Source organism: Leucopleurus acutus, assembly GCF_964270905.1.
Source record: "Leucopleurus acutus genome assembly, chromosome: 11".
NCBI lineage: Eukaryota > Metazoa > Chordata > Mammalia > Artiodactyla > Delphinidae > Leucopleurus > Leucopleurus acutus.
In genome coordinates this window covers 103479010-103504680 of record NC_139152.1, presented here as the reverse complement: position 1 = coordinate 103504680, position 25671 = coordinate 103479010, and the positions used below count along the sequence as shown (strand labels likewise).

The window sequence follows — 25671 nt, the reverse complement described above, 5'->3', positions numbered from 1 at the left end:
GGAGCCTGTGCTCCGCAACGGGAAGGGCCGCAGCAGTGAGAGGCCCGCGTACCGCAAAAAAAAAAAAAATATATTATGCTAAGTGCAAGAAACCAGACAGAATAGGCTGCATATTGTATGTATTAGCACAATTACCACAAACTTAATGGCTTAAAACAATGTACACTTATTATCTTACAGTTCTGGAAGTCAGAAATCTGAAATGAGTCTTACGGGGCTCAAATCAAGGTGTCAGCAGAACTGCATTCCTTCTGGAGGCTCTAGGGGAGAATCGTTTCCTTGCCTGTTCTAGCTTCTGGAGGCTGCCTGCATTCCTTGGTTCATGGTCCCTTCCTCCATCTTCAAAGCCAGCAGTGTGGCAACTACCAGTTTCTCTTATTCCCTTATCGCATTGCCTTCTCTGACTCATTTTGGCCTATGGACTGTAGGCAGAAGTGCTGTAGATATCAGTTGTCGGCCAACGCAATTAATAGCTAGCAGGCCTCCATTAAACCCTTTTCCACTGCCAATGACCTAGGAGGCCATGTGTTCCAGAGGTAAGTCAAGGAGAGCTACCTGACTCTCCCACCAGTCCATGCACAGTGAAAAACCTGCTTAAGACTTGAGGGTTGTTACTCCAACCTAGCCTAGCCTAGCCTAACTTTGGAGTAGGGAGCTTTAGTTTAAAAAAAAAAACGTAAAATATATATAGCGTGTCAGTTAAGTTATTGTCTCAGCTCCAAAGTCGCCCTTCCATGATCGGCTGTGTGATGCTGCGGGGGGCGGGGGGGGGGGACTCTGCGGCCACATTTCGAGGAGCAAGGGCTGGTGCCTGGCTCTGCCAAGAGGAATGCTGGAGGCAGATGCGACGTCAAAGAGGGAGGGGGGCTTGCCCGCCCCCCCAGCCACACTTCGCCGCCGCAGCAGAAAATAAAACGGCACAGGTGGCTCGAATTATGTGTGTTATACGCTGTGTCTGGTTTCGACAGACAGGTCTGGGACAGTGTGCAAGGCAGCCCAAGAGGGGGCCCGGAAATATCTGGAAGAGCGCTGGACGCAAGAGGCGAGGAGGGGACTGGCGCGGGCGGGTCTGCACGCACTGACGACCAGTCATTGGAAACAAAGATGCCCCAGTGGTCAGACACGAACCCCGGACGTGACAGCTCTCTGCAGGACCCCATACCCGGAGGCGACCCAAAGGAGAAAACTCGAGGGACTCCCAGAATCGCTGGAATCTGTGTGTGATAGTTGGTAGAATGGGAGCTCGTAACGACGAAATCCGGTTAGGAAAGCTGGCCGGGTAAGGGACCCGGCAGTCTCTACTTCGCCTGTCCTCACGGTGTCCCCGGGAACCGCGACCCCGCCTTAACCCGTCTTCCCCCGGGCTCACACGCCCCGCTGGAAGTCCCTCCTCCAGGCTTGGGGCCGCTCTGGCCCGCGCGGTCCCTTCTCTTTGGTGGGTTCCGCGCCGCTCCACCGCACGGCGGTCCTCCGGCCGCCAGGGGCGTGCGAGGCCGAGTCCGGGCCATTCTGGTCTGAGACGGCCGCTCGACTGCTCCGCGGAGCCGTCCGGGCGCGCCCAGGCCACCGCCTCCAGTCCGTTCCCCCGGCAACGCCTCGGGCCGTTCCCCCGGCAACGCGCGGCCGTTCTCAGTAGCAGGGGCCATGGAGCAGGGGTCGGGCGCCGGGCCCCACCGGGCTCGCGGCTCCCTCGGCGCGCCGTCCTGCGGAGCGCGGGCTCCGGGGGCACCCTGGGCACGCTTCTCGGCCTGGCTGGAGTGCGTGTGTGTGGTCACCTTCGACCTGGAGCTGGGCCAGGCGCTGGAGGTGAGGGGGGCAGCGGGCCGGGGGGAGGCCGGGGAGGGCGGGTCCTGCTCTGTCGCCGCCGGCTAGTGTGGCTCAGGCATCGCCGAGGGGCGGCGGGAATCCCTCCGCAGGTGAGGTACCCTCGGGCAGACAGACCCCCCAAGTGGCCTCTTCCTCCTCAGAAACCCTGCACCTGTCACTTCCTGAAAGGTGCGCTCCCAAGCAGAAGAAAAAAAGTTAAGTTGCCAAGACCGCCCTTTGGGGTGGAGGAGTGAAGAGCCCTGCACTTCGGATACCCAAAGTGGTACTCTTGATTTTTCGCCCAGTAAAAAGCTGTCTCCTCTCCCTTCCTCTCCCCCGCCTTTCCCACACTATGATACCTTCTCCCCTCATTTACTCCAGCCAAAATCCCAGGGGTCACCCTTGACTCCTCCCCTCCCTCCACCCCACATCCCATCCGGGAACAAGGCTGACAGCTCCACCTACAGCAGGGCTGTCAGATTCATTACCACTGCTACTGTACCCCCAAGTCCAATATTTGTGGCTCTCTTGCTTAAATCTTTGGAAACCTCCTTGTTCACTTAGAGTCTGATCCAGACCCTTTGCGGGTCACAACCAGACCCAAGAGCCATCTTTCTGTTCACAGACTCTGCCCCCAGCCCCCCCAGCCTGGGGTGTCCCCACTACCTGCAAGGCTCTTCCCTACCCCCACCCGCGTGGGTGTAGATGAAAACATGACAGACTCAGGGAGGAAGGCCTTCTGGAGTAATGCAGGCCTGGGGGTACGGTCTTCTCCGGGCCCTGAAGGCCATGACATAGACCATGGAGCTGACCAGGGCAGGGGAGGCTGTGAGGTACGCTTCAGCACGCTGTCAGAAGGAACTTTCTGAGAACCCAGGAGGTGGCGCATCCGTGACTGCAGTTGGTTGAGATGAGGCTGAGCAGCCATCGTTGGAAAGCCAGCGTCAGGGGGAGAGGGTGTTTTCCAAGGCCTTGCTGAACTCCATGAGGCTGTGGGAAGCCCAAGTCCTAACAAACAGCAAGGGCGGACACTGCCCAGCTCGCTGTGGAGACCACATTCCACCACACCTGTCCCCACGTGGTGCACCAAATTAACTTGACGCAGGGACCTGAGCACAGAGAGGTGAGGTGATTTGCCTAACGTCACAGAGCCCACATTCCTGCTGGTGCCCAAATTGTTCCCAATAAAATCACAAGAGAGTCTACTGTTTCCTTAAGGCATTCTCATGTATAATTTTCTAGGACTTAACCATTCAGGCAAGAACGTGTTAGTTAAAGGCTCCACGTGCTTGGGCTTCTGAGCTTTCCTGAGGCTGTATAGCTCAGGGAGGGAGTGTTGGGGGGACCCACGGCCCATACTAATCATCAAGTCTGTGCAGGAGTCGGGCAGTGCAACCACACGACGCTCATCAGGTTTGCATCTTATCTTTCTTCCTCTCCCCTGGAAATCATGAGGAAGATCAGCGGTCATTTCAGCTGCGTCCACAATCACTCATGGAGCATCTGCCCTGCGCTTGCTTATTCCGGGCTTGGCCTGGCCGAGCACCACAGAGGCTCTGGCTGGCACTGTGCTTGGCACTGGGACATGATGGAAGACCCAGGGACTGCCTTCCAGGAGCTCATGGATCACGGAGACTCCCTGGACAGACACAGCTCAGAGGAAGGAAGGGGGGTTTGGCCATATCTTGGAGGATGAGAAGGAGGCAGCCGGGCAGGGGAGAGGGGGCTGTTTCAGGTAACCCCTCCCCCCAAAAAGCCAGCGAAAGCAAAGGCAAGGAGCCAACCATTCACTCATTCAATAAATCAAGTATTGGGCAACTGCCACCAGCCAGGCCCCACCGTACTGGTGCTGGACACATGGACACAGAGCTGCATGCGATGACAGGGCCCTGCCCACCAGGAGTTCACGTTCTGTGCGAGAGACGCAGAGAGTAAGGGGTAAGGACCCCCTAGAGCGCATAGGTATGTTGAGGGGGTCCCACCCACGTGGGTGCACTGGAGCCTGCAGGCAAGGCAGGGATCAGACATGAGGGGAGAGTGGGCAAGGCTGTGCACATCCGCTGAGCAAAGGGCCTGGCTCTGCTGCCTCAGCCCTTGGAAACTCTCCTCTTGGTATCCCCGCTGACCCGAGAAGCCCATGCAGTGAACTGCGGCCCGGGGCCCAGAGGGTCCCTCCTTCCCCAGGTGTCCACATCCTCCCAGCTGCAGCTCCTGCACTGCCCAGTCTCAGGACCCTTTTAGTCTTCAAAAGTACTGAGGGCCCCAAGGGGCTTTTTATGTGCGTCGTATCTATCGAGGTTTCCTATACTAGAAGTTAAAACAGAAAAATTAAAAATGCTTATTAATCCATTTTAAAAAACAACGGATACCATGTGTAAACGAGAGAAGCCACTGCGATGAGAAGCCTGTGCACTGCAACGAAGAGTAGCCTCCACTTGCCGCAACTAGAGAGCCCACGCACAGCAACGAAGACCCAACGCAGCCGAAAATAAATAAATATTTATTTACTTACTTTAAAAATATATATATTTCCACAAAAACAACCATTTTCAGAAACAAATTCAGTGAGGAGAATGGCATTATTTGACACTTTTACGTCCCTTTTTAAAGGCCAAATAGAAGGCCGCTGTATCTTCACGTCAGCTTCAGTCAGTTCCCCTTGACGGCCTGTGTCACAGCCTCTGGAAGCCACACTGCACACAGTGAGAAGAGAGTGAAAAAGGCAGCTTCGGCCTCTGGGAACCTAGGGCACCCACACCACCCTTCAGGAGGCACTTTCCTAGACGTACCTTCTCCAGCAAGGCGAGGCTCGCTGCATCTGTCTTCCTCAGGGGCGACTTGGTTACAGGAGCTGCAGCCCCTGCAGACTGGCTCCCGTGGAAAGGACAAGACCCCTGTGGTTCCAGGGGACAGGGTTCATCGTGCGGCAGACCCTCGCCCTCTGCCCCTCTCTGAGGGTCCGCTCCATTCCTCTCCTCAGTCAGGCAGGGCCGTCCCTCCATCTCTGCTCCCAGCTTGTGAACAGTGAACTTGGAGCCCTGGGCATGGCTGTGGAGCCTGCTCAGATGCTACAAAACTCCTGTGACTGCAGACCAGATTCAGACCCCTGACCTCAGCTCCGAGGGCCCATCGTGGCCCTGCCAGCTGCCAGGCACCCGCCTTTCCTCTGCCCTTCCCAGCAAGGACGCGCAGGGGCCCGAGTGGTCCTGCGGCCCCTCCTCTCTTGGAGCCATCTCGAGGTACCCCTGTGGGTCCGCCCCACAGACAAATACTGTTTGGCTGGCTCCCCTCCGTCCTCTTGGCCCTTCCTTCTTGGTGCCTCCTTAGCTGACGTCTTGAGATTTCCACATGCCCCACCTGTTCCATTATTCTTTGGAGACATGTTTTCACGCACTCCACAAATACAGGCACACCTTGGAGATGTTGCAGGTTCGGTTCCGGAGCACTGCAGAAAAGCAAGTCACACAGATTGGCTGGTTTCCCAGCGCATATAAAAGTTACGGTTACGCTAGACTGGAGTCTATTAAGTATGCAAGAAACACCATTATATCTTAAAAAACAATGTAGATACCTTGTAACAAATAAAAAAATGAAAAAGTTTGAGGTGTTGTGAAAATTACGAGAATATGATGCAGAGATGCAAGGTGAGCAAGTGTTGCTGGAAAAGTGGCACCTGTAGGGTTGCTGCAAACCTTTATTTTGTAAACAATGCAACATCCGTGAAGCGCAGGAAAGCAAATGTGATAAACGAGGTGCGACTGCACGGTACCCGGTGAGGGTCTGCTCCCTGCCAGGGGCTGGGAAGTGCCTGGGACACGGTCCCTGTCCTTAGGACACTGGGTGGCAGCGGAGGAGACAGAAGAGGCCCAGAGCAGCAAACAAAGACAGAAGCTACATGATCACACAGTGCGAGCCCCGGGCACAGCACCTTACCACCTGGGGGCTCAGGCACCCCAGAGGAAGCCCCACGCCGGCCAAAACCCAGGCCCCCCTCCGCGTGGGAGGGGGCCACGCATGCAGGCCCTCAGCTCCTGGCTCCCGGCATGGCCGCTTCCTGGGAGAGCCGTCCTGCTGCACCTGAGCACGGGCCAGGGCAGCAGTGATGCCCAAGGCGCACCAGGTCCCCAGGAGACACTTGGGGGCCTGCAGGGAGTGAGGGCTCTGGAGGTTCCCTGCCTTTTTCCTTTCCTGCAAAGAAATCCATTCTGGCCATTTGCCTGTGTACAGGGCTGCTGGCTCCCCTAGAGTGTGGCCTGTCTCCCAGGTAGGGCCTGTCCAGCTGGTCACGCTCACCATACACTCCAGGGGCCTGGGTGCTCCAGGGGTCACACTCCAAGCGGGGAGCAGGCCAGAAGTTCCCGGACCCCTGACTAGCAGGGGTGGGAGTGAAGATGCTCAGAGGCAGGGGTGCCAGTGTCAGGCAACATCTGAGTTAAGACGGGATGGGGAGGCTGGCCAGGCCGTCTGGGAGAGCAGGCCCAGAGGAGCCGCAGAGCCTAAGACCCTCTGGCTGGGTGGGGTTGGGTTCGGAGCGCTGAGAGGGTACAGGAGGTGGGGGCCAGGAGGCAGGGCCCTGCATCCGCTCTAGGCGAGAGAGCAGGCTTTGGGGACAGACTGTCGGGACGTGGGGCAGGGAGGCCCGGTCTGGGCGAGTGGCCTTGAGGGCGAGGGGTGTGAGAAGGGAGTCCAGGAGCTCACCCAGTTGTGCACTGGCCGAGAAAAGGGAAGGATGGGGGCCAGGAGTGGCCTCGGGCCGAGAGGGGCCTGGGGAGGTAGGGCAGGGCGCTGGAGCCCTGAAGAGAGGAGGAGGGGTCAGCAGGAAGCCAGAGGTGGGGGAGAGCCAGAGGGTCTGACAGTGCTGGGGTGGGGGGGACACACCTGCAGCCCAGCACCAAGCCTGCCAAGCCCATGTCACCGAGTACTCTGTGTCCCCCGCAGCTGGTGTACCCCAGCGACTTCCAGCTCACGGACAAGGAGGTGGGTCCCAGCCCTCTCCGGAGCAGACCTCACCTGGGGAGCAGGCCCTCACTGGCTTTCCTGTGTTTCAGAAAAGCAGCATCTGCTACCTGTCCTTTCCCGACTCCCACTCAGGTAGGCCACCCCGCCCCGCCCCGGTCTGGGTGTCTCTCTGGGGCTGTGGGGAGAAGAAGAAGGAGGGAGATGAGGCTGCCCAAGAGCCCCTGCGGCCAGGCCTGCACAGCCTGTAAGCACCGGTCCCCCTTCCCGCTCCAGGGAGACAGCCAGAGCCCCACGCCGCGGCAGCCGGTTTCCCCGGTTCCCGCGGAAAGATGTGTCTCTGGGCAGTGGGGTCTGGTCTCCTTCACCCCAGCAGAGGGGTCACCAGGAGCTGGGTCCTGGCCTCGGCTTCTCTCCAGGGCTCAGGTGTCCGGGTCGGCCTGGTTTTCCTCCCCGGGCAGGCTACGCCGGGCCACACAAGCCCCGGCCTGTGCTTGCCCACAGTGCACGCGCTGCGGGGCTGTGGCTGTGCTTCTCTGTGTGCTGAGTTTAAACCCTTAGGTGCAGGAATCTAGACACGGGGACCTCTGTCGGGAGACACAGAACCGGAGGGCTGGGCTTTTCTGAGGCATTTGCAGCCCGGCAGGGGCTTCGCCCCCTCCCTGGCCCCCCACCCCACATGCTGGCAGGAGAGGCTCCAGCCCAACCCGGACACAGCGTGAGGGGACCACCTCTTCCCCAGGCTGCCTCGGGGATACTCAGTTCTGCTTCCGCATTCGTCAGTGTGGAGGGCAGAGGCGCCCCTGGCACACGGATGACAGGCACTGTGACAGTGGGGCCCCCGTGTCTCTGCAGGTGAGCCGGGCTGCCTCTCCAGCACTCCTCCCCTGCCCCTGCAGGCCAGGGTCAGGCGGGTGTGAGCGGCCCTTCAAGGCGCCTGGCCAGCCCCAGCCAGCAGGGTCTCCAACTGCCGCAGGCCAGGCCCGGCACCCCAGCCTCGACTGGGGGTGGGCCGGCACTTCTGAGGACTTGCCAGGGTCCTTGGGGCTTTTCCTGTGCTCCACGTGTGCGCCAGGGCGTGGCTCGGTGTGCAGAGGCCGGTGCTCTTGGGCCCCTGAACCGCTCATCACTGTGTCTGCGGAGATGTCCCTGGAGAGCGGTTGCCTGCCTTCCGGGCCGTGACTCCCAGGCAGATCCCGGTCTGGGGAGAGCACGCAGCAGCCTGCGTGGGGGTCCGAGGGGGCGGGTGGGAGGTGAGCAGTGGGCGTGGCCTGGCTGACACCCCTCCTTCCAGAGGGAGCCCGCACACTACTTTGGCTACGTGTACTTCAGGCAGGTGAAGGACAGCTCTGTGAAGAGGGGCTACTTCCAGAAGGTGAGCAGCTGGTTGCTCTGGGGTAGCCCCACTGAGAGTTGGGGGCCAGCAGCCATCGGGAGAGGCTGATGGTCTGGGGTGTGGGGGTCCTGAGCCTCCAGGAGCACCCACCCCTCAGCAGCCCTAGCCACTTGGCCCTGGGCAGGGGCCACCGTGCCACTTGGGGGCGGGGGCGGCCTCTGGAGAACAGGCTCCGCTGCCCCTCCCTCGCCCAGCCCCGGCTCTAGCCCAGGCCTCCCTGCTCCTCGCTGAGGGAGGAGGGGGGCCCTCGTCACACTTTCAAGATTAGGACGACTTCAGTCTTGAATTCAGACACCAAAAGCAAAGGCTGCTTGAGCCCCGGGGAGACCATCCCACGATCCTGGCCCACGTGCATTTCCCTCTGAAGGCCTGGGGTTTTCTAATAGCCTGGAGTCCCAGGTCAGGCCATTCCTGGGAAGTCGGTGGGACACCCCGCCCTGGGCGACCCTGGATGAGCTGGGCCTCAGGGGTCCCTGCAGGGTCCCAAGGGGCTGGGGCGACATCTCACCAGCCCTGGGCCCTGCAGTCTCTGGTGCTGGTGTCCCGCCTGCCCTTCGTCCGGCTGTTCCAGGCGCTGCTGAGCCTGGTTGCCCCCGAGTACTTCGACAAGCTGGCGCCCTGCCTGGAAGCGGGTGAGTGGCCGGCAGGCGCTGCCAGAGCTGCCTCATCATCATCCCAGCTGTAGCTCCTGGTGGCTCCGGCGGGCAGCTTCCTCCAGGACAGGCTTCTGACGCTGGCCACCTGTGTTCACAGTCTGCAATGAGATTGACCAGTGGCCGGCCCCTGTGCCGGGGCAGACCTTGAACCTGCCTGTCATGGGAGTCGTCCTCCAGGTGAGGGCTGCCTGGCTGGGGTGGGACGGCCCCAGTGCGTGTCGACACGTCACCCGGCCCCACTGGCAGCTGCTTCCTTCACCCATAGGTGCACATCCCATCCAGCGCAGACAAGCCTGAATCCGGTCCTCCAAAGCAGTGCAGCCACAAGGTGGGCGCCCTGCTCCCAGGCTGACGGCCCCATACCTGCCTCAACCCTCAACCCTCCCACCTGCCTGGGTCTCCCCACCTCACCTACTGGGGGGTGGCCAGACCCCAGACACAGGGCCTGCGTCTCCGTGCAGGGCTGTGGGGCGCCGGGAGGCACGTGGGTAGGGACTGCGGCCCCCGGGACTCTCCCGGCATGACCTGTGCTGCTCGGGGCTTGTGAGGCGTCATCCTCCCCCCGGCCTGACCCCACCCCCCTTCCTCTCAGAACCTGCTGCCAGCCCCGGTCGTCCTCACCAGTGTCCATGAGCTGGACCTGTTCAGGTGAGCCTGGCAGGCCACCACCTGCTGCCCCGGTAGGTGATGAGTGATCCCACGGGGCTCAGCCCATCGGGGTGGGGGCGCTGGGGGACATCAGGAGTTAACCCCCCGCCCGTTCTGAGAGGGAGAGTCTGCAGAAGAGGGGCCTGGTGCCCCGATGTCTGCCCCCAGAGGAAGTGAGCACCGTGGGCAGGAAGTCAGGTCCTGGCAGGCAGGAGCAGGGAAGGGAGCAGCTGTGGTGAGAGATGCTGCCAGAGGGGCCCTCTCTGGGGGGCCATCAGAGGACCCCACCTTTGGAGACCCTCTGGCCCTGTGCTGGGCCCAGCGGGAGCCAGGGCTGTCGGTTTCAGGCATGGCGGGGGTGCGAGGCCAGGCATCTTCACAAGGCCTCACGGCCGCCTTCCTCTGGAGTGAGGCCCAGCCTTCACCCAGACAGGGCCTGCCTGGGCCTGGGTCGGGGCAGGTGGGCAAGGGCTGGGGAGCCTCCCACCCGGCCTCCCCAACGCCCCCGCCGGCCCAGGTGCTTCCGGCCCGTGCTGGCCCACGTGCAGCTGCTGTGGGAGCTCATGCTTCTTGGGGAGCCCCTGCTGGTCTTGGCGCCCTCGCCCGCAGTGTCCTCGGAGATGGTGCTGGCCTTGACCAGGTGGGTCGGGCGGCAACGCGAGGGGCCGGGGGCCCCGGACCAGCCCTGCGAACTGACTGTCCCTGCGGGTCCCGCCCCACAGCTGCCTGCAGCCCCTCAAGTTCTGCTGCGACTACCGCCCCTACTTCACCGTCCACGATAGCGAGTTCAAGGAGTTCACGACGCGCACGCAGGCCCCGTAAGTGCCGCCCTGCCCGCCCTGCGCCCTGCGCCCTGCGCCTGCATCTGCCTCTCCTCCCTCCCTCCCTCTCTCTCTCTCTCTCTCTCTAGACCAAGCGTGGTCCTGGGAGTCACAAACCCTTTCTTTATCAAAACGCTCCAGCACTGGCCCCACGTTCTCCGCATCGGGGAGCCCAAGATGCCAGGTGAGGTCCCCGGCCTCCACCCAAGGGTCCTGGGAACGCGGGGCCTCTCCGGGTCTGAGCCTGCGGAGGCAGAACCAAGACCCTGAGGCCCGGCCATGGGGCGTGTCTCGTAGGGGACCTTCCCAAGCAGATCAAACTGAAAAAGCCCTCAAGGCTGAAGACCCTGGACACCAAGCCAGGTCTGTGCCCCTCCTCTCCTCCCGGGACCCAGAGACACGCCTTGGGGCGGGGTGGGGCGGGCAGATGTGCTGGCACAGCTGAAGGGGTGCCCCGCCCCCGGGGAGCGCGCTGCCATTCTGCCCTCCCCAGGCCTCTACACTGCCTACACGACCTTCCTCCACCGAGACAAGGTCCTGCTCAGACGACTGCTTAAGGTACCGCTGGAGGGTGCTCCGGGGGCGGGGAAGCTGGGCTTGGTGTGTGAAGGCGGCGCAGCCGGCCTGCTGTGGCTCAGCCCTCGCCCCGCCCCCCAGGGCCTGCAGAGGAAGCGGCCGTCGGACGTGCAGACTGCAGTGCTGAGGCAGCACCTCCTGGAGCTCACGCAGAGCTTCATCATCCCTCTGGTGGGGCCTGGCCGGAGGGGAGGAGGGCGCCGGGCTGGAGGGGCAGGCAGCAGGCTGTGGCCCAGACTCAGACTCACTCCCCTTCCCCCCAGGAGCACTACATGGCCAGCCTCATGCCCCTGCAGAAGAGCATCACGCCCTGGAAGGTGTGGCCCAGGGCGTGATGGGAGATTGGGCCCTATGCCAATCCTTGGGGGGGTGTCTCGTGGGTGTGCAGGAGCCCCTGGGGCCAGCCCATCCCCACACCCGCAGGTGGCCCTCACAGGGAAGAGAAATGCGGGCCACACGGATGGGGGAGGGGTTCGAGGCCCTCTTCTCTGGGAAGGGTCACCCTGGGATCTGTCCCTGCAGGGTGGGGGCTGGGGGACACACAAGGGGCCCGTCTGCCAAGTGCCCTGGGGAAGGTCCTGACCAGCCAAGGTGCGGGACCTGCGAGGCCGTGCCTGCCCCCAGCACCCAGGCTCACCCAGCCCCTGTCTCAGACCCCTCCCCAGATCCACCCCTTCCGCCAGGACGACTTCCTGCGTAGCCTGGAGCGCTCGGGGCCCCAGCTCACCTGCCTCCTCAAGGGCGACTGGCTGGGCCTCTACAGGTGGGTGGACAGTAGGTAGGGTCCTGGGGCCCCTGCTGCTGGTAGCCGTGCCCATCCCTCAACACACAGCGTCAGCCCACACCTGCTGCCCCTTGCCCCCCACAGGCGGTTTTTCAAGTCCCCCCATTTTGATGGCTGGTACCGACAGCGGCACAAAGAGATGGCCCAGAAGCTGGAGGCCCTGCACCTCGAGGCCATCTGTGAGGCGGTGAGGGGGGCGCTCGGCTGCGGGAGAGCACAGAGGGGTGCGAGCCCCGCACAGAGGCCAGAGGAGAGTGTAGGGGGGGCGGACACAGGCCCAGAGCTGGGCGAGAGCCTCGGCGATGGAAGGTCCCATCTTGTCCCCGCAGAACCTCGAGATCTGGATGCAGGACAAGTCCGAGGTGGAGGTCGTGGATCTGGTCCTGAAACTTCGGGAGAGGCTGGTGAGATGCCTCCCAGCCCTGCCCCACCTCGGCCAGCCAGATGTGAAGGTTGCCTGCCCCTGACCACCGCTGCCCCTGCAGGTTCGGGCACAGGGCCACCAGCTCCCCGTGAAGGAGGCGACGCTGAAGCGGGCACGGCTGTACATCGAGACAGTCGTCGGCTCCCTGCCCAAGGACCTGCAGGTCGTCCTGTGCCCTCCCTAGGATGGGGCCCATGGCCCGGGGCCTGGCTGCCCCTCGGGGCCTGGGTTTGGCCGAGATTCCCTCCCCCCAGTCAAGCATGAGCTCCCCCACCCAAGCTTCCGGTTGCCCCTGGTCCCCCACCTGGCACCACCATCATCCCAGCAGACAAGGTGGCATTTGGAACTATAGCCTGGCCCCTGACTGTTGGCGGATCACGTGCTGCAGAGCCTCCCCTCCCCCTGGGCCCCACCTGCCCTCTCCAGGGTCTTAGGCAGGGGTGGGGGGCAGGCTGTGAGCCCTGCTGATCTGATCTGGGCCAAGGCCACACACCCCTCCAGGAGCCCATCTGCCCAAGCCCTGCAGGCCCAGGCGTTGCATCTGATGCGTCCTTTAGACCCACCAGGCTGCCCAGCTCAGGACGGAAGGAGGCGGCTGACAGGCAGACCCCTCTCCTCACACAGCCCGCCCCCCGCCTGTCTTGCCTGGGGGCTGAGGGGGGAACCTCGCCTGCGGTCATCACTTGGGAGGGGAGAAGCCGCTTTGCCCGGAGAAGAGCTGTGCCCTGTGGTTCGCTGGGATGCCGCCAGGACCCGCGTGGCTGCCAGGCGGGTCCAGGGCATTGTCTTTGTTCCACTCCAGGGACACCCCACTGGGCACCTTCTCCGTTCACTCTGCCCTGCGCTGCTGCTCGTCGGCTGGCAGGCCCTCGAGTCACCCCCGTGTCCATGCAGCCCCACAGGCAGTGAGGGGCTTGGACTCTAGCCTGACCAGGCCCGCGGCCTTGGGGCACCATGCTCCTCGGCAAGGAGTGAAAGCCCCTCAGAAGGGATCCACGCCCCCATATGACACCTTGGAGCACTGGGCCAAGCAGTCACGTGCTGTCATCAGCACCATCACAGCTCAGCGCACAGTGGCAGCTGGTGGGGGGCAGGGCAGGGGGGGAGGCGCGGACCCAGAGCTGCAGGCCTTTGGGTAAGTCCCACCGAACCCAACCCCAGGTGCCTCACCTGAGGCACAAGGCCTCGTAGATGCCCGCGTGGGCCTTGGAGGCAACCTGAGCTGAGTCCTGGCTGAGCGATGTGGTGCGGGAGGCAGGCCGAGCGGGGGGCTTTCCCTTCTCTCCTGATTCCCCACAGTCCGTGTCCTGGGATGGAGCAGTGACGCAGCCACTCCTCCCAAGCGGAGTTCGGTGGAGCTGCCAGATGACAGAGGCGCTGGCCTCAGAGCTGCCAGCGTCGTCTTGTCCGGCCCTGACCACTGCCTAGGACAGCCCGGCGCGTCTGCAGCCTGCAGACAGCTGAGCTCGGCCTGGTGTGCGACCGCAGTCAGAGGACAGAATCGAGGCAGCAGAGGGAGAGGCGAGCTGGAGGCCCTCGAGTGAGGAAGGACTTTGTGGCCCCAGTGCCACTTTGGAAAGTCTGCCCTGCTGTCTGGCCGTGAGGGGTGTGCCCCGGCACATTGCATGGTCCCTTCCCTTGGCTTTCTGAGGGTGACTGCGGGTGATGGAGGGCTGCAGGGGAGCGGCTGCAAGGGGGCCTCCGCAAAGCCCTCAGGGACTTTTGCCTCCATCGACCCAGGAAGGCACAACCTGATTCCCCTGAGTCCTTGCGTGCTCCCTCGAGGACTGCTTGAGTCCACGCAGCAGCCCCTCACAGCGGCTTGTCCTCGGGAACACTGGTGCAGCGGGATGTCGGGGGAGGGACGCCTGGCAGAGTGGGCAACACTGCCCAGGGTGGAATCCAAAGCTGAAGGGTACAGGTGGGAGGAGGTCCCTCCCTTGGAGTGCCTGCGGCTGTGGGGGGGGCCTCCTCCTCACAGCCTGACCCCCCTGCCCAGACAGGGGCCTGAGGGTGCGGGCTGGGGGTGGAGTCCTGCCAACTCCATCGTCTCCCCCATAAGACCCCGGGTTCCCTCTCAGGATCAGGTCAGCTCCGGCTGGGCTGAGCCTCTGTCCCCCCACCAGGCTGGGGACAGGCAGTGAGGAGGGAGGAAGGGGCAGGAAGATCAAAAGAGGCAGACCCACCACCTACTAGAGCCCCGTGGACAGGAGGCCTGGACGGACAGGAACCAGTGGTCCAAGAGGGCGCTGTGGTCGGCGGCCAGTATGTGAAGCCGCCTGCTTTTGGGGATCGTGTGTGGGCCTGGTGTGGTGGCCGGGATGGGGGTGGGAGGGCAGTGGGCTGATCCAGGGACAGGAAGGACAGTCTTCACCCCCAAGCTTCCTGCACTCTATTTAAAGACTCCGTTTTAGTCTGCGATGGTGGACTTCCCACATCTTTGGTATTAAAATGTCCTTCTGTGACACGATACTTGCCTTTTAACTTCCTTTTCTGATAAAAAGCTGGCATCCCTATCAGAGCCTGGTAACTTTAGGGTCCTCTTGGTGGGGCGTTGGGTGGGCCTTGCTGTGGATGGGTTCAGGGCTAAAGGGGTGAAGGTGTGGCCTGGCTGGTTGGGGGTAGGGGGGTAGCAGAAAGAACTAGTGAGTTGACCCTCTCCAGTGGCTTCATCTGAGCGGGGCGTTCCTGAGCATCGGGGGCAGGTCCCAGGCCCGGGTTGGGTGGGGTGGGCAGGAACGAGTGGGCTATCTGCCGGGAACAGAACGTCTGGGTGGAGGGCAGGTGCCCAAGGAAGGGGGGTCCCAGTGTGGGAGCACAGGTTAGGGCTGGGGAATGGCCCCACGTCCTCCCTGGGTCCCCAGCTGCTGCTCAGCACAGCGGGGCTTGTGACTGCCGACTGTCCTGAGGGGAGCAGGACACACAGGAGAGCTGGCCCCATAGGGGTCCCCAACTCTGCTCAAGTTGTGGTGGGAGTGGCCAGGGGCATCAGGACCAGGGTTGATGGGGGCTGCAGCGCCCAGAAGTGGGGCAAGCTCTAGTCCAGAGGTGGATGCCCAGGGAGAGGCTCGGTCTCACCACCGCCTCCAAGCACTTCAGCAGGGGTTGACGGGCCCTGGGTGTGGGTGGAGGGAGGCGGAAGGGAGGCGGGGGAAGGAGGGCGCTGGAGGCCAAGGACGGGTTGCGAGGGGACCCAGGGCAGGCGTCCTCTTCCCCTTGGAAGTTGAGGGACAAGGCGCAGCAGCCCCCAACCGCCCAAAGTGTAGGAGTGTGGCCGGCATGTTCCCCAGTCGGAGGGTCGGGGTGCCGGGGACCTCGGTCTTGCAGGCGTTCTCCCCTAGAGCCCAGACTTGGGCTCCGCTGGCGCGAACCTGGACGCGAACCGGGCCGAACCTCCCCGGCGACGCGGCGTACCCGCCCCCTGCGGCCGCCAGGCGCCGGGGACGCGGGGGGGCGCGCGGGGGGCGCGCGGGGAGCGCTCCGCCAGGCGGGCCCCCCTTCTCTCCCTCCCCACCCCCGCTCTCTCCTCTCCCTCTCCCTCTCCTCCCCGTCTCCCTCTCCCTCTCCTCCCCCTTTCCCCCGCCGGGGGCGGGGCCGCTGCTCCCGCGCGCTCCGGCCCCTCCGCGGCCACACAAAGGCCCGTCTCCATGGCAGCCGCGCTGGCCTCAGCGCAGCGCCGATCGCGGCACGGGCGCCATCGAGCCTCGGCGGCAGACAAGCAGGTACGGGAATGGGGTACGGGGCCCGCGGGGCGGCCGCGCCAGTGGGGGGCTTCGCCGTCAGCGCCGCTCCGTCCTGGCCTGCGGCGATCGGGACGCGGGGACTCGGGCGACTGCCGCCCGGCGGAGGAAAACTCGGGCTGCGGCCGCCGTCCGTGCGTCCGGCCGGCCGGGGCCGGGCCGCTCCCACCTCGCGCTCTTCCAGGTGGCGGGCGAGGCCCGCGGCGCCGAGGGCAGCGGGCCTGGCCCAGCAGAAGGTCCCTAGCTGGGCGCCGCGCCCTCTCCCGCCGCCCGCGTCCCTCCGGAGCCGCTCGGACCGCTTCTCGTTCCCGATCCTCCCTCCCTACTCATGCCCGCTGCCCCTCCAGCCACCGAGATCCGTGCACAGGGCGGGGATCGGCCCTGTTGTACAAGAGCTCCAGGCCCGCGCCCACCCAGCCTTGGTTCCTGGGGTGGCCGAGCCCCGGCTTTCCCCAGGAAGCGGGGCTCGCGGTCAGGCCTTGGCAGCCCCCAAACCCCTTGGGGACTTGTGAGGCGGGCATAAGCCAGGACCACCCTGGGAGCCCCTGGTCTGCACCTGGCCAGGCTGGAAGGCGGGTGCAGGGCTCCCGCTTGGGACTAGGGGTGGCTTGGCAGCAGCACCAGCACCTGGCAAGTCCTGGTGGCCCTGGGCCTGCTTCGCCACAGAGCCAGCACCCACAGTTCCCAGTGTTTGTTGGTGTGGTGTTTGGGTGGACACTCTGGGACCCAGGAAGTGAGTACAGGAAGTCTCTACTCACTGCCAGGACCCTGCCCCTCTGCGTGCAGCCTCCCGGAGGAAGCCCTCCTAGATGGGCCTGTCCCCCCCATCTGTGCTCAGTGCTTGGCGGGTATGAGGGGGTCCCTGAGCCCAAGAGCCTCGGAGCTTCCTGCCACTTCACTGGCCTCCTCTTCCTAGCAACTTGGAAAAGAAAGGAAGGGCTCTATCCGTGCCCTGGGCCTGTGGTGGGGGTCAAGACTAGGGGTGAGGCTTGACCCCCGAAGCCAGTGGAGTGTTCTGGAGCTCGGAGGGCTCTCCGTGCCTGCCCTGGGGAGCCCCTGTCATGTCTAACTGCAGCCCCTGTGTGCCACACACACACCCTGGCGGGGCCCCGTGGAGATGGGAGAGCACGGCCCCCAGGGGTGGGAGCTCTCAGCCTGACCCCGTTCGGGATGTTCCCCGGGCACAGAGGGGAGAGTCTGAGAGCTGGACAGCTGCCGGGGGGTGTGTGTGGGGGAGGCGTTCTTCTGCTCTGAGGTGAGGGTCCTGGGAGGGTAGGGTCAGCATCGGCCTGGCTGAGCCTGTTGGGTGTTTTTTTATGGCGTGTCAGCTTTAGGAATCCCCAGAGAAGACTGAGGACGAGCAGGTGGTCTCGGCAGATCTGGGCCTGTCACCTTTTCCCGCCGTACCTATAGGGGGCCCACCTCCGTCTGCCGGGTAGGGGGAGGCTTGAGGTCTGGCCAGGGGCTCCTTGCCCCAGGAGGGGAGGGAAGTTACAGAGAAAAACAAGGGTTTGGAATGCAAGTCCCCCCTCCCCCGCCGGCCGCCTGCCAAGAAGGAATTATTTTGGATTATCCAGCCGCGTCCAGTCACCCAAGGGGGGCGGGGAGGCTAGAGCTGGGGGAGGCTACAGCCATGGGAGAGAGATCCACTTCCGGGGCCGTGGGTTGAGAGCCCCAGAAGGGAGGGACGGGCAAGTCTGGGCAGCTCCACCACCTCCCATGGCTGCTCAGACCGGTCAGGGGTGGGGTGGGAGGGGATGCGTCACCCTTGAGATGGAGAACGCCCAAGATCGGCCCCAGCAGGCCCCGCCCAGTGAGCCTGGCGTGGGCCCAGGCCCCCTGGGGGAGGCCGTGGGGCCGGAGGAGTCCTAGACTCCTTTCTCGGGACCCAGGGTGTCCTGTGTGGCTGCCCTCCAGCTCTGGGTTCAGGGACACACCTTGGGCTGGTTACTTACACCTGTGTGGCGCTTCCCTGGGGTGGCGGGTCAGGTAGGGCCGTGACTCAGGCTGCTTAGCGTGGTGGGGCACTGGGGTCTCCCTCGGGCCGAATCTCTGGCCGTTCTCCTGCCTCTTGACTGACTCACTAACCAGCAGCTGACGGATGCACCACTTCCCTCCAAGCCCCTCGGACAGCCCAGCTCCCACCCCCACGTCCCCACCCCACAGGTGAAGGATCCCGTAGGGGAGGGGTCCCACAGGTGAGGAGCCCAAGGCCAGAGATGCAAGGAGCCGACTGGGATGCTGCCTCTGCCGCTTGGGCTCCCAAGGTCCGTGTAGGCATGTGTGCAGCCACCCACCCAGTGGCCCCTGTAGGGACCACGCTGTGAGGCAGAGCTGGCAGCTGGGGCAGCGTGCAGTAAAGCCAGGGGCCTGGCCTCAGCCCAGGTGAGTGGAGCAGAAGAGATTGGACTGGAAGGCACTGGGGTGGGCCGGCAGCCTGGGGAGGGATCCATATGGCATGTGCCCGTCTCCCCCAGGACAGCTTGGTTGCGGGCACTTGAGCCGTCTCAGGACCTGGGCCATTCTGGGAACCTCCTGTTCCCTGCCTTGAACCCGCTTCCTGGGGGCCGGAGCTGGTGAAGCCCTGGGACCAGGGGAGTGAACTGGTGAGGACAGGCTGTGGCTTCAGTGCTCTCCCACATGGCCCCTTCTCCGGTCTGGGCAGATCCGCGCTGAGGCGCCAGGTCCTCTGGTCCTCCTTCTGTGTCCTTCTTACTCCCGTCAGGCCTCAGTCCTTTCTGCTGCAGCAACAGACACCAGCCTCCTGCCTTGGCTTCCTGGGTGGGGGGAATAAGCTTTTCTTCCCTGCTGAAGAGCCTCTTGGGCCCAGAGCCTGCCCTGGACCAGGGTGTCGGGAAAGCAGTCAGGGGAGGAGGTGAGCGATCAGACCTGCCAGAACTCAACCCAGGCTGGTCTCCCAGCTGAGCTGGATACGGGTTCACTGGGGGCCAGTCCCTAGTTGGCAGTGGGGGCTGGGCAGAGTCCCTCCCCCTGAGGCTAATGGCTATGTGTGTTTGGGGTGGGGTGGGGTGGATGGGGCCTCTACATGCCTTTGGTCTCAAATTACAGGCTGGATCGGTGGTTGGTGGCCTGTAATTGGTGGGGGGCACTGGGGTGCATGGGGGCTGGGGGAAGCACTGTTGCTTCCCTTTTTCTCTCCAGGCCACATGTGGTCCCTTCATGGTTTTCCCTTCTGTGATTTCACATCCTCTGATGGGCTCCTGCTTCCCTCTGCCCCTGGGGCTTTGAGGACCTCGTTCCCTCTGCTGACCAGGCAAGAATCCTGCCCTTTCCTGGGCCCCCCCGAGCCAGACCGGGGCACAGCTGCTCCCAGCCCTTCCCTCCCATCCGGCGGGGCTTCTGAAGGGCGGGGCAGGGCCTCTGCTCTCCTGCCCCCAGTGCCTACCCCTGTGGTATTCATGAGCCTGTGACAGTGACTGGACCCAGAACCCCAGACGGAGCCCGGGGTGGCCAGGGGCACACCTGTCGGTCTGCCCCTCCAGTCACAGGGAGGAGCCCAGGGCTGGCTCCCCCTGGAGCTGGGGTCCTATTTCCCACCCTTTGTCACCCTTTGGTCCCCCATCTGCAGCTCAGCGCCCCCTTCACACGGAGAGTGTCTCCCCCAGCACTGCTCCCACCGTGGCTGGCAGCTTTCCACCCTGTGGGCTGGCCACTGGCCCACCCGAGTGCCTGGTTCCCCTGTGCGCTAGGCAGAGGAGGTGCTCTCCTGGGCTGGGGATGGGGCATCTGGGAAGAGGGCTCAGCTTGGTGCCCCCGTCCTCAGCCCCTAAGATCACGTGACTTCTGAAACCTGGCAGTTCTCCATCCTGGTGCCAGGTGAGTCCTGGCCTGGGGACCGTGGGAGCAAAAGTGCGGCCTGTGGGTGCAGCCTGGATTCTGGCCCCAGTGCTGGCGTCAGCCCTGCCCTGCACTCGTCCCTTCCGGATGTGGAGACCAGAGCCCTCGGTGCAGTTGGCCGGCAGTTCCCATGGGGGCTTCTGGGAGGAGGGGCACCGTGTCGAGCTCAGATCTCGAGCTCAGACCTCTGTGGCGCAGCCCCCTGGACCCCGTCCTCAGGAAGAGCAAGAAAGGGAAAAGGTTTGATGGCGGCCTTGCAGAAGGGCGCCTGTGCGACGGAGCCAGGGCAGGGGCGGCTGCTCCCGGGGCAGGGGCACTTCCGGCCGCTGGCCTTCTGCTCCGACCTGGGCCCCCTGGGCCAGCATGCCACCTGTGCAGGCCATGGGCCCTGCGCTGATTTGGACTTCTCGGGGGGGCGCCGTCAGCTCCCCTCCAGGCACCCTGCCCGGCGCCAAGCTGGTGGCTGAAGGCTGAGGCGGCTCCAGGGCTCCTCGGCCACAGCCAGACGTGCAGCATGGGTGACAGTGGGAAGAGGGTGACTGACTTGGTGCCCACCTGGGTCCTTGAGTGCTGGAGGGAGGGGTGCTGAAGGGGTCTAGGGACAGCCCTGATAGGTTAGGGAGCATGGGTCTGTCTTGGGGTACAAGGGGGCCTGTGGCACGAGCGGCAGGATTGGGGTGGCCAGGGGGTGTGGACCCGGCCATGGGAGGTGTGGGCTCTGGGCCTGAATGTGGCTTCTAGCCCCCAGCCCCAGCCCAGGGCATCCTCAGAGCGGGGGGGCCTACTTTGGAGGAGGGCCAGGGCCCAGGACACTGCCGTGGCGCGGCTGCTGCCCTCCCCAGGGAAGGTGGCCGCTGTCCCACTTGCACCCAGTGGTAGGACCAGAGCTGGGTGAGTTGGCGGGGCTGAGGGCAGGTGGTGGGAAGGAGAGGCCCCAGCGCAGCCCACCTGCTCCCTCTCAGCCTTGGAGTTGCTCCCCCAGACGGGCCGGGGGACGTGAGGGGCAGGAGACCCAGCCACGCTTCCTGCAGGTGGCCCCTGGCCCTACCCCTGTGTGTGACAGCTCCTTGCTGAACTGAGTGAGCCGCTGAGGGGGTGGGTGCTGGGCCTGGCCCCAGGGACCTGTGGGCTACTTCCTGGGTGTGTGGTCCCAGGGAGGCCGGGTGCCCGCCTCCCCCCATGCAGTCCCGGCCACCTCGCTGCCCCCTGACCCCTGCACCATTGTCCCATTCACCACTCTGCCTTCCCCTGAGCTGGGGTATTTCCTCGCTGGAAACTCCCGGTCCCTCTGCCCTTTTAAAGCCTAACCCTAACCCGGACCACCGCCCCACCCTGAGCCTGGACTCCAGACCCTACCCAGCCCCGCAAGCACCCTGCCCCTCACCAGGGCCCGACCCCACCTGGACAGAGACCGGGCCAGCGGCCTGGAGCCGCCCCCCCACGCAGATGGCCCTGGCCCACCTTTCCCACACGGGTCCCTCGAGGCCAGCTCCAGGCCTGCCCAGCTCCTCCAGGCCCCTCGGCCCTTCTGGGTGTGCTGGGCGGACGCAGTGCTGGGGCTGCCCGAGGCTCACCCAGCCCAGGTGCTCGGGTCTGGGGCAGACGTGTGTGCCTGCGAGTGGTGGCTGGCATGCCGGCTGGGCACAGCGCCGCGGGCTAATTGCGGGGTTCGGCTGTGATGGAGGAGGGGGCTCGGGGTGGCTGCTGAGGCGCTGGCAGGCTGGCTGGGAGATTAGGGTCTGGCCGGCTCCTTGCTCGCTCGGGCCCTCGCCCACCCGCCCCCATGTCCCACTCCTGCCTCTTGCACACGGCCTGGGAAAGGAAGGGGGCTCCGGGCGGGCAGCGTCCAGCCAGCTGTGGGAGGTGAGCCTGGAAAGGGGAGGTGAGTGCGGGCAGCTCAGCGGTGGGCGCTGGCAGGTGGGGGCAGACCTCAGAACCAGTGGCTCCTGCCTGCGTGGAGCCCGATGTCCCCAGTCTCCCGGCTGGGACTGCGGAACGGGGGCGCAGCTCCTCATCCAGGAGCCCCGCCGATGCTTGGGCGGCTGGGCGCTCCCGTTGGCCTCATCTGTGCTCCCGATGCCCTGCAGTGCCCACCCTCTCTCAGCCGGCCCCAGCCCACATCTGGCTTCTCCCAGTATCTCACCCCGTCTTCCTGTCCCTCTCAGCCTGACCCTGACAGGCTGTCCACTGGAGAGGTGGTCTCTGGAGGATGTCCACACTTGCCTGAGTGCCAGCCCCGTTCATCTGTTCACCGGGTGTTGACTGTGGCCGCTGTGTGCCAGGGCCGACAAGTTGCTGGGAGCTCCACGGGGGCTCCCGGACCCTGGAGGGTAGAGACCTGTCCCTCTGTCCCCAGCACACAGCACTGTCGTGTGGCACACAGGAAGCGCTTGGGGGCTTCGGGCTGAGCAGATGGGGCAGGTCAGCGGGCCCATTTGGGGGGTCCCCACGAGCATGGGGAAGTCGATGGAGGCGTTAAGCTGCAGGGTGTTCTGACGGGAAGGACTGCTCTGCAGAGGAGGGACATGGACGAGCCTGGGGGGGGAATCAGAAATGGGGCCCAAACCGAGTCCAGGTGGGACACAATGGTGGCTGGGACTCAGGGGGTCGGCCAGGAGGAGAGGTGGGTCTTGCATCATGGTGGGGCGTCTGGGCACCAGAACCTACTGAATCCCACCTTGTGTCCTGAGGGTCTGGGAGGCCCAGGAGTCTGCTGGCAGCGCCCAGGCAGGTATTCTTGAAGGACAGTAATCGATTGAAACCAAGTCGTCCTAAGCCGTCTCTCCACGAGGTTAGGCACCGCGTGGTGAGGCAGTGACTGGGACCGACTGCCGACAGCATGGAGATCCCAGTCTGGGTCAGCGCCCACACTGCAGGGTCTGCAGTCACGGGGGCGTGGGCGGCTGTGGCTGCAGCACACACCCTAGGGCTTTGCCGGGTGAGCCCCTGCGACGCCTGAGGGTGAGGGCTGGACGCAGAGACACTGGTCACGGTGACCTCGGGTATCAGACGGAGGGGCTGAGAGGCGGCCTGGGAGCACAGGGCAGGAAGGAGTGGGAGGCTATGGACTTGGCTGGGGGGAGGCCCATGGGGTCGGGGGAGCAGGCCCGGAGACCCCAAAGGCAGGTGGCAGAGAAAGCCCTGGGGTTGGTTTCTCTGCACCCACTCCCCCTTGGCCCGGGGTCTTGGGCCACCAGGCAGGGGTGATTTTCATGCTGGGGCCCAGAGCCCAGGCTGCAGGGGGAGGCTGATTAGCCTCCGCAGCCCTGGCGGGGATGGGCTCTGGCCCACAGCCTCTGCCAGTTGACGGAGAAACCGGGCTGTGGGCCGGGCTGGTGGGGAGGTGACACCCTATACACCTGGGAGGGGTCCTGTGGGAGGCTCTCCCAGCGCTGACGCAAGGCTCAGGCTAGACGTCAGGCTGTCCCTAGAGCCCGGCCCCACCCGCGCCTGCTCCTAGGTGGCTGTGCGGGGAGCTCGGCCTTTGCCCGGTGAGTCTGGCAGGAGGGGGGTTGGGAGCCATGCCGGCTGCGGCTGGGGCCTCGGCGGATCACTGGCCGACCGCGGAGCGGGGGGCCTGGCCACCGCGCCCTCCCGGCCAGAGGACAGCCTGACGCCCCGCGAGGCTCCTTGGGGACAGGTCCCTGGGCCCACGTGGCCGCCGCCGTCACGGCGACCGGAGGTCAGGCTCCCGCCGACCGTGCGCCCTGGGTCCCCTGGGAGGCTCCTCAGAGGCCCACTTGTTCCCCCCGGGGCCCCGGGGTGCGGGCGGGGCTTCCGAGGGGTCGTCCCCCGGGGCCGCGCCGCCACCTGGTCGCCTGGGGTTACGAGGCCAGGCCGGCCCTCCCCGTCTGGGGACCGCCCCACCTCCCGGGCTGAACTCAGACCCGGGGCCCCAGGCGGGCGCGGTAGGACCGCGGGGCTCCCTCTCGCCCTGGCCCGGGGGCCCCGACGCTCCCCCCGGCCCCATTCGCGCCCCTCCCTCGCACTTGTTTTGAAAACGGCGGAGGCTCGGATTTGCCGGCGTCTCGCCTGTTTAGTTTTCTCTGATTTGTTTCGCGCTCCCGGCTAATTGCAGATTTGCATTTTCGCCTCGAGAACGCAGCAGAGGCCGGTCCCCTGCAGCCAGCTGCGGGGCGGGGGAGGGGCGGCGCCCGAGGCGGGACAGCCACCCTCGCTGCCTCCTGGCCTGGCCCCGGGGCGACGCGGCCCCCACCCTGTCCGCCGGGTGTAGGTTACCCCACCCCCGCGTTGGGGGTCCGTAGTGCCCTCCACAAGGTGCTAAGACTCCCCCCACCCCCATCACAGGGTATCCCTGCCTTGGACTCGAGCCTTAGCCTGAATCGTGGGTTTCTCCGTGTCTGCCTCCGGGTCGCCTTCCCGAGCCCACAGGCTGCCAGGGGCCTCCACAGCCCTGGGTGCTGTGCACTGCTTTGCCTTCAGCTTTAAGAAGTTGTTCAATCTGTGTTTGCCTGACGCTAGCGACAGGGAGGTCTAGCCGGCACCCCAGGGCCTTCTTCCCGGGGGGCCAAGACCGGAGGGGGACCCTGACAGCCCTGGCCTGGCCTGAGGACCCTGCCCTTCCCCAGTGGGCGCCTCCTGTTTACCTTTGCCGGGTGTGTGGGGCAGCTACTGCTTAGAAGAAAGGAACCCGAGGAGGGGGAGCCTCAGGGGACCCAGTGGCCGAGGCTCCTTCCCATTGCTTCCCACTCCTGTGGACGTGCGAGGAGAGGCCTGGGCCGCCTGCAGCCCGGTGCCCGTCAGCGCCCTGGCTGGGGGAGGACAGACCACTGTGTGCGTGAGGCTGAGGGGCCAGCTGTAGGGGCACATGTACTTTCAGCTTCCTCTGCTGTGTGTCACCCCCTTGCCGGTTCACTGGGCTGAGACCCACCTAGGGCCTCAAATCCTGTGTCCAGATCTTGCTCCCCAGTGAAGACCACAGACCACAGCGGAGGAGTGACAGTCCTGCAGGGCCAGGTCAGGATGGGTGTCTCAGGCTTCTGACGGATGGGCACGAGTTTCCCAGGGGGAACAGCAAAAGCAGAGACATGGCGACATCATGGCGTCACCCTGAGTTCCTCCTCCACTGAGAGGACAACCGAAGGATTTCTGCACACGGATTCACTTACACCTCGCGGCAGCCCACTTGGGTTGGTGCTGTTATTACCCCCCATGTCACACCCGGGAAACTGAGGCACAGTGTAAGTTTGTAAAGAGCCCACATAAGCCAGGTAGGAGGAGACAGACCTGGGGTTTGAACCCCATAATATGGCTCCAGAGCGCAGCCCCTGAGGCCCCTCTGGGCAGCAGCCCTGGGTGTGTGGTTGTGGGGTGGGGTCCAGAGCGCAGCCCCTGAGGCCCCTCTGGGCAGCAGCACTGGGTGTGTGGTTGTGGGGTGGGGTCCAGAGCGCAGCCCTTGAGGCCCCTCTGGGCAGCAGCACTGGGGGTGTGGTTGTGGGGTGGGGGGACCCCATGGCCTCAGGGGCCTGTGGGTGTTCAGGACAGTGGCCTTCATCTGAGATAGAAGGAGTGACCCTCCAGAGCAGAGGCAGGATGGCCACGCTGGGGCAGCTGGGGGCCAGGACAGGGTGGCTGAGGCCGGGTTAGGAAAGGGGAAGGGGAGGGGGTCAAGCTTCCTTCTGGAGGAAGTGCTGGCTGGAGGAGCCTGATGCTGGGAGGAGAAATTGGAGGGTCTGAGAGGTGGGTCCACCCCACGTGGGTCACTTGGGGCAGGTCTGTCGAGGGGTGAGGTGGTGGCTGTGGAGGCTGGGTGTGTGGGCTGATGAAGAGGGTGTCCCTTGGAAGAGGCTAGCCTCCCTTGGCGACACCTGCAGCACGCACACCCCCGGCCAGGGAGGGGCCTGGGCCAGTGGAGGGCGGTGCACAGGGCACACGGAGGCCAGAGTGATGTCCCTTCAGGGTGGCAGGTCTGCATGCCCTGTGCCCTCGTGTGCTGTGGACCCCGAGCTCAGCCTCCACCTGGACTGGATGCAGCCTCGAGGCCAG

The 25671-nt window shown here is 64.5% G+C and overlaps 2 protein-coding genes across 11 annotated transcripts in view; both read left to right on the top strand.

The window, feature by feature from the left end:
- Positions 1-1644: 1644 nt before the first annotated feature.
- DENND6B (DENN domain containing 6B) lies at positions 1645-12251 on the top strand (the record flags this gene model as incomplete). Its single annotated transcript, XM_082849741.1, has 20 exons — positions 1645-1806; positions 6745-6783; positions 6855-6897; positions 7505-7617; positions 8057-8137; positions 8685-8790; positions 8912-8991; positions 9080-9142; positions 9407-9462; positions 9980-10102; positions 10185-10280; positions 10373-10467; positions 10581-10646; positions 10777-10841; positions 10941-11030; positions 11123-11176; positions 11513-11622; positions 11728-11830; positions 11973-12047; positions 12129-12251. 20 exons carry the CDS (start codon positions 1645-1647, stop codon positions 12249-12251), a joined length of 1743 nt encoding a protein of 580 aa, XP_082705867.1.
- Positions 12252-15754: 3503 nt separating this feature from the next.
- The window catches only part of PLXNB2 (plexin B2), a 29524-nt gene continuing 19607 nt past the window's right edge, over positions 15755-25671 (top strand). For 2 of the 10 annotated variants that reach the window (XM_082850224.1, XM_082850229.1), the window contains exon 1: positions 23242-23347. The gene's annotated coding sequence lies outside the window, so the exon portion shown is untranslated. Of the gene's footprint in view, positions 15790-16621; positions 16656-23127; positions 23157-23241; positions 23348-24848; positions 24867-25671 lie in introns of those variants that run through there. The other 8 variants (XM_082850225.1, XM_082850232.1, XM_082850234.1 and 5 more) reach the window with 7 other exon arrangements.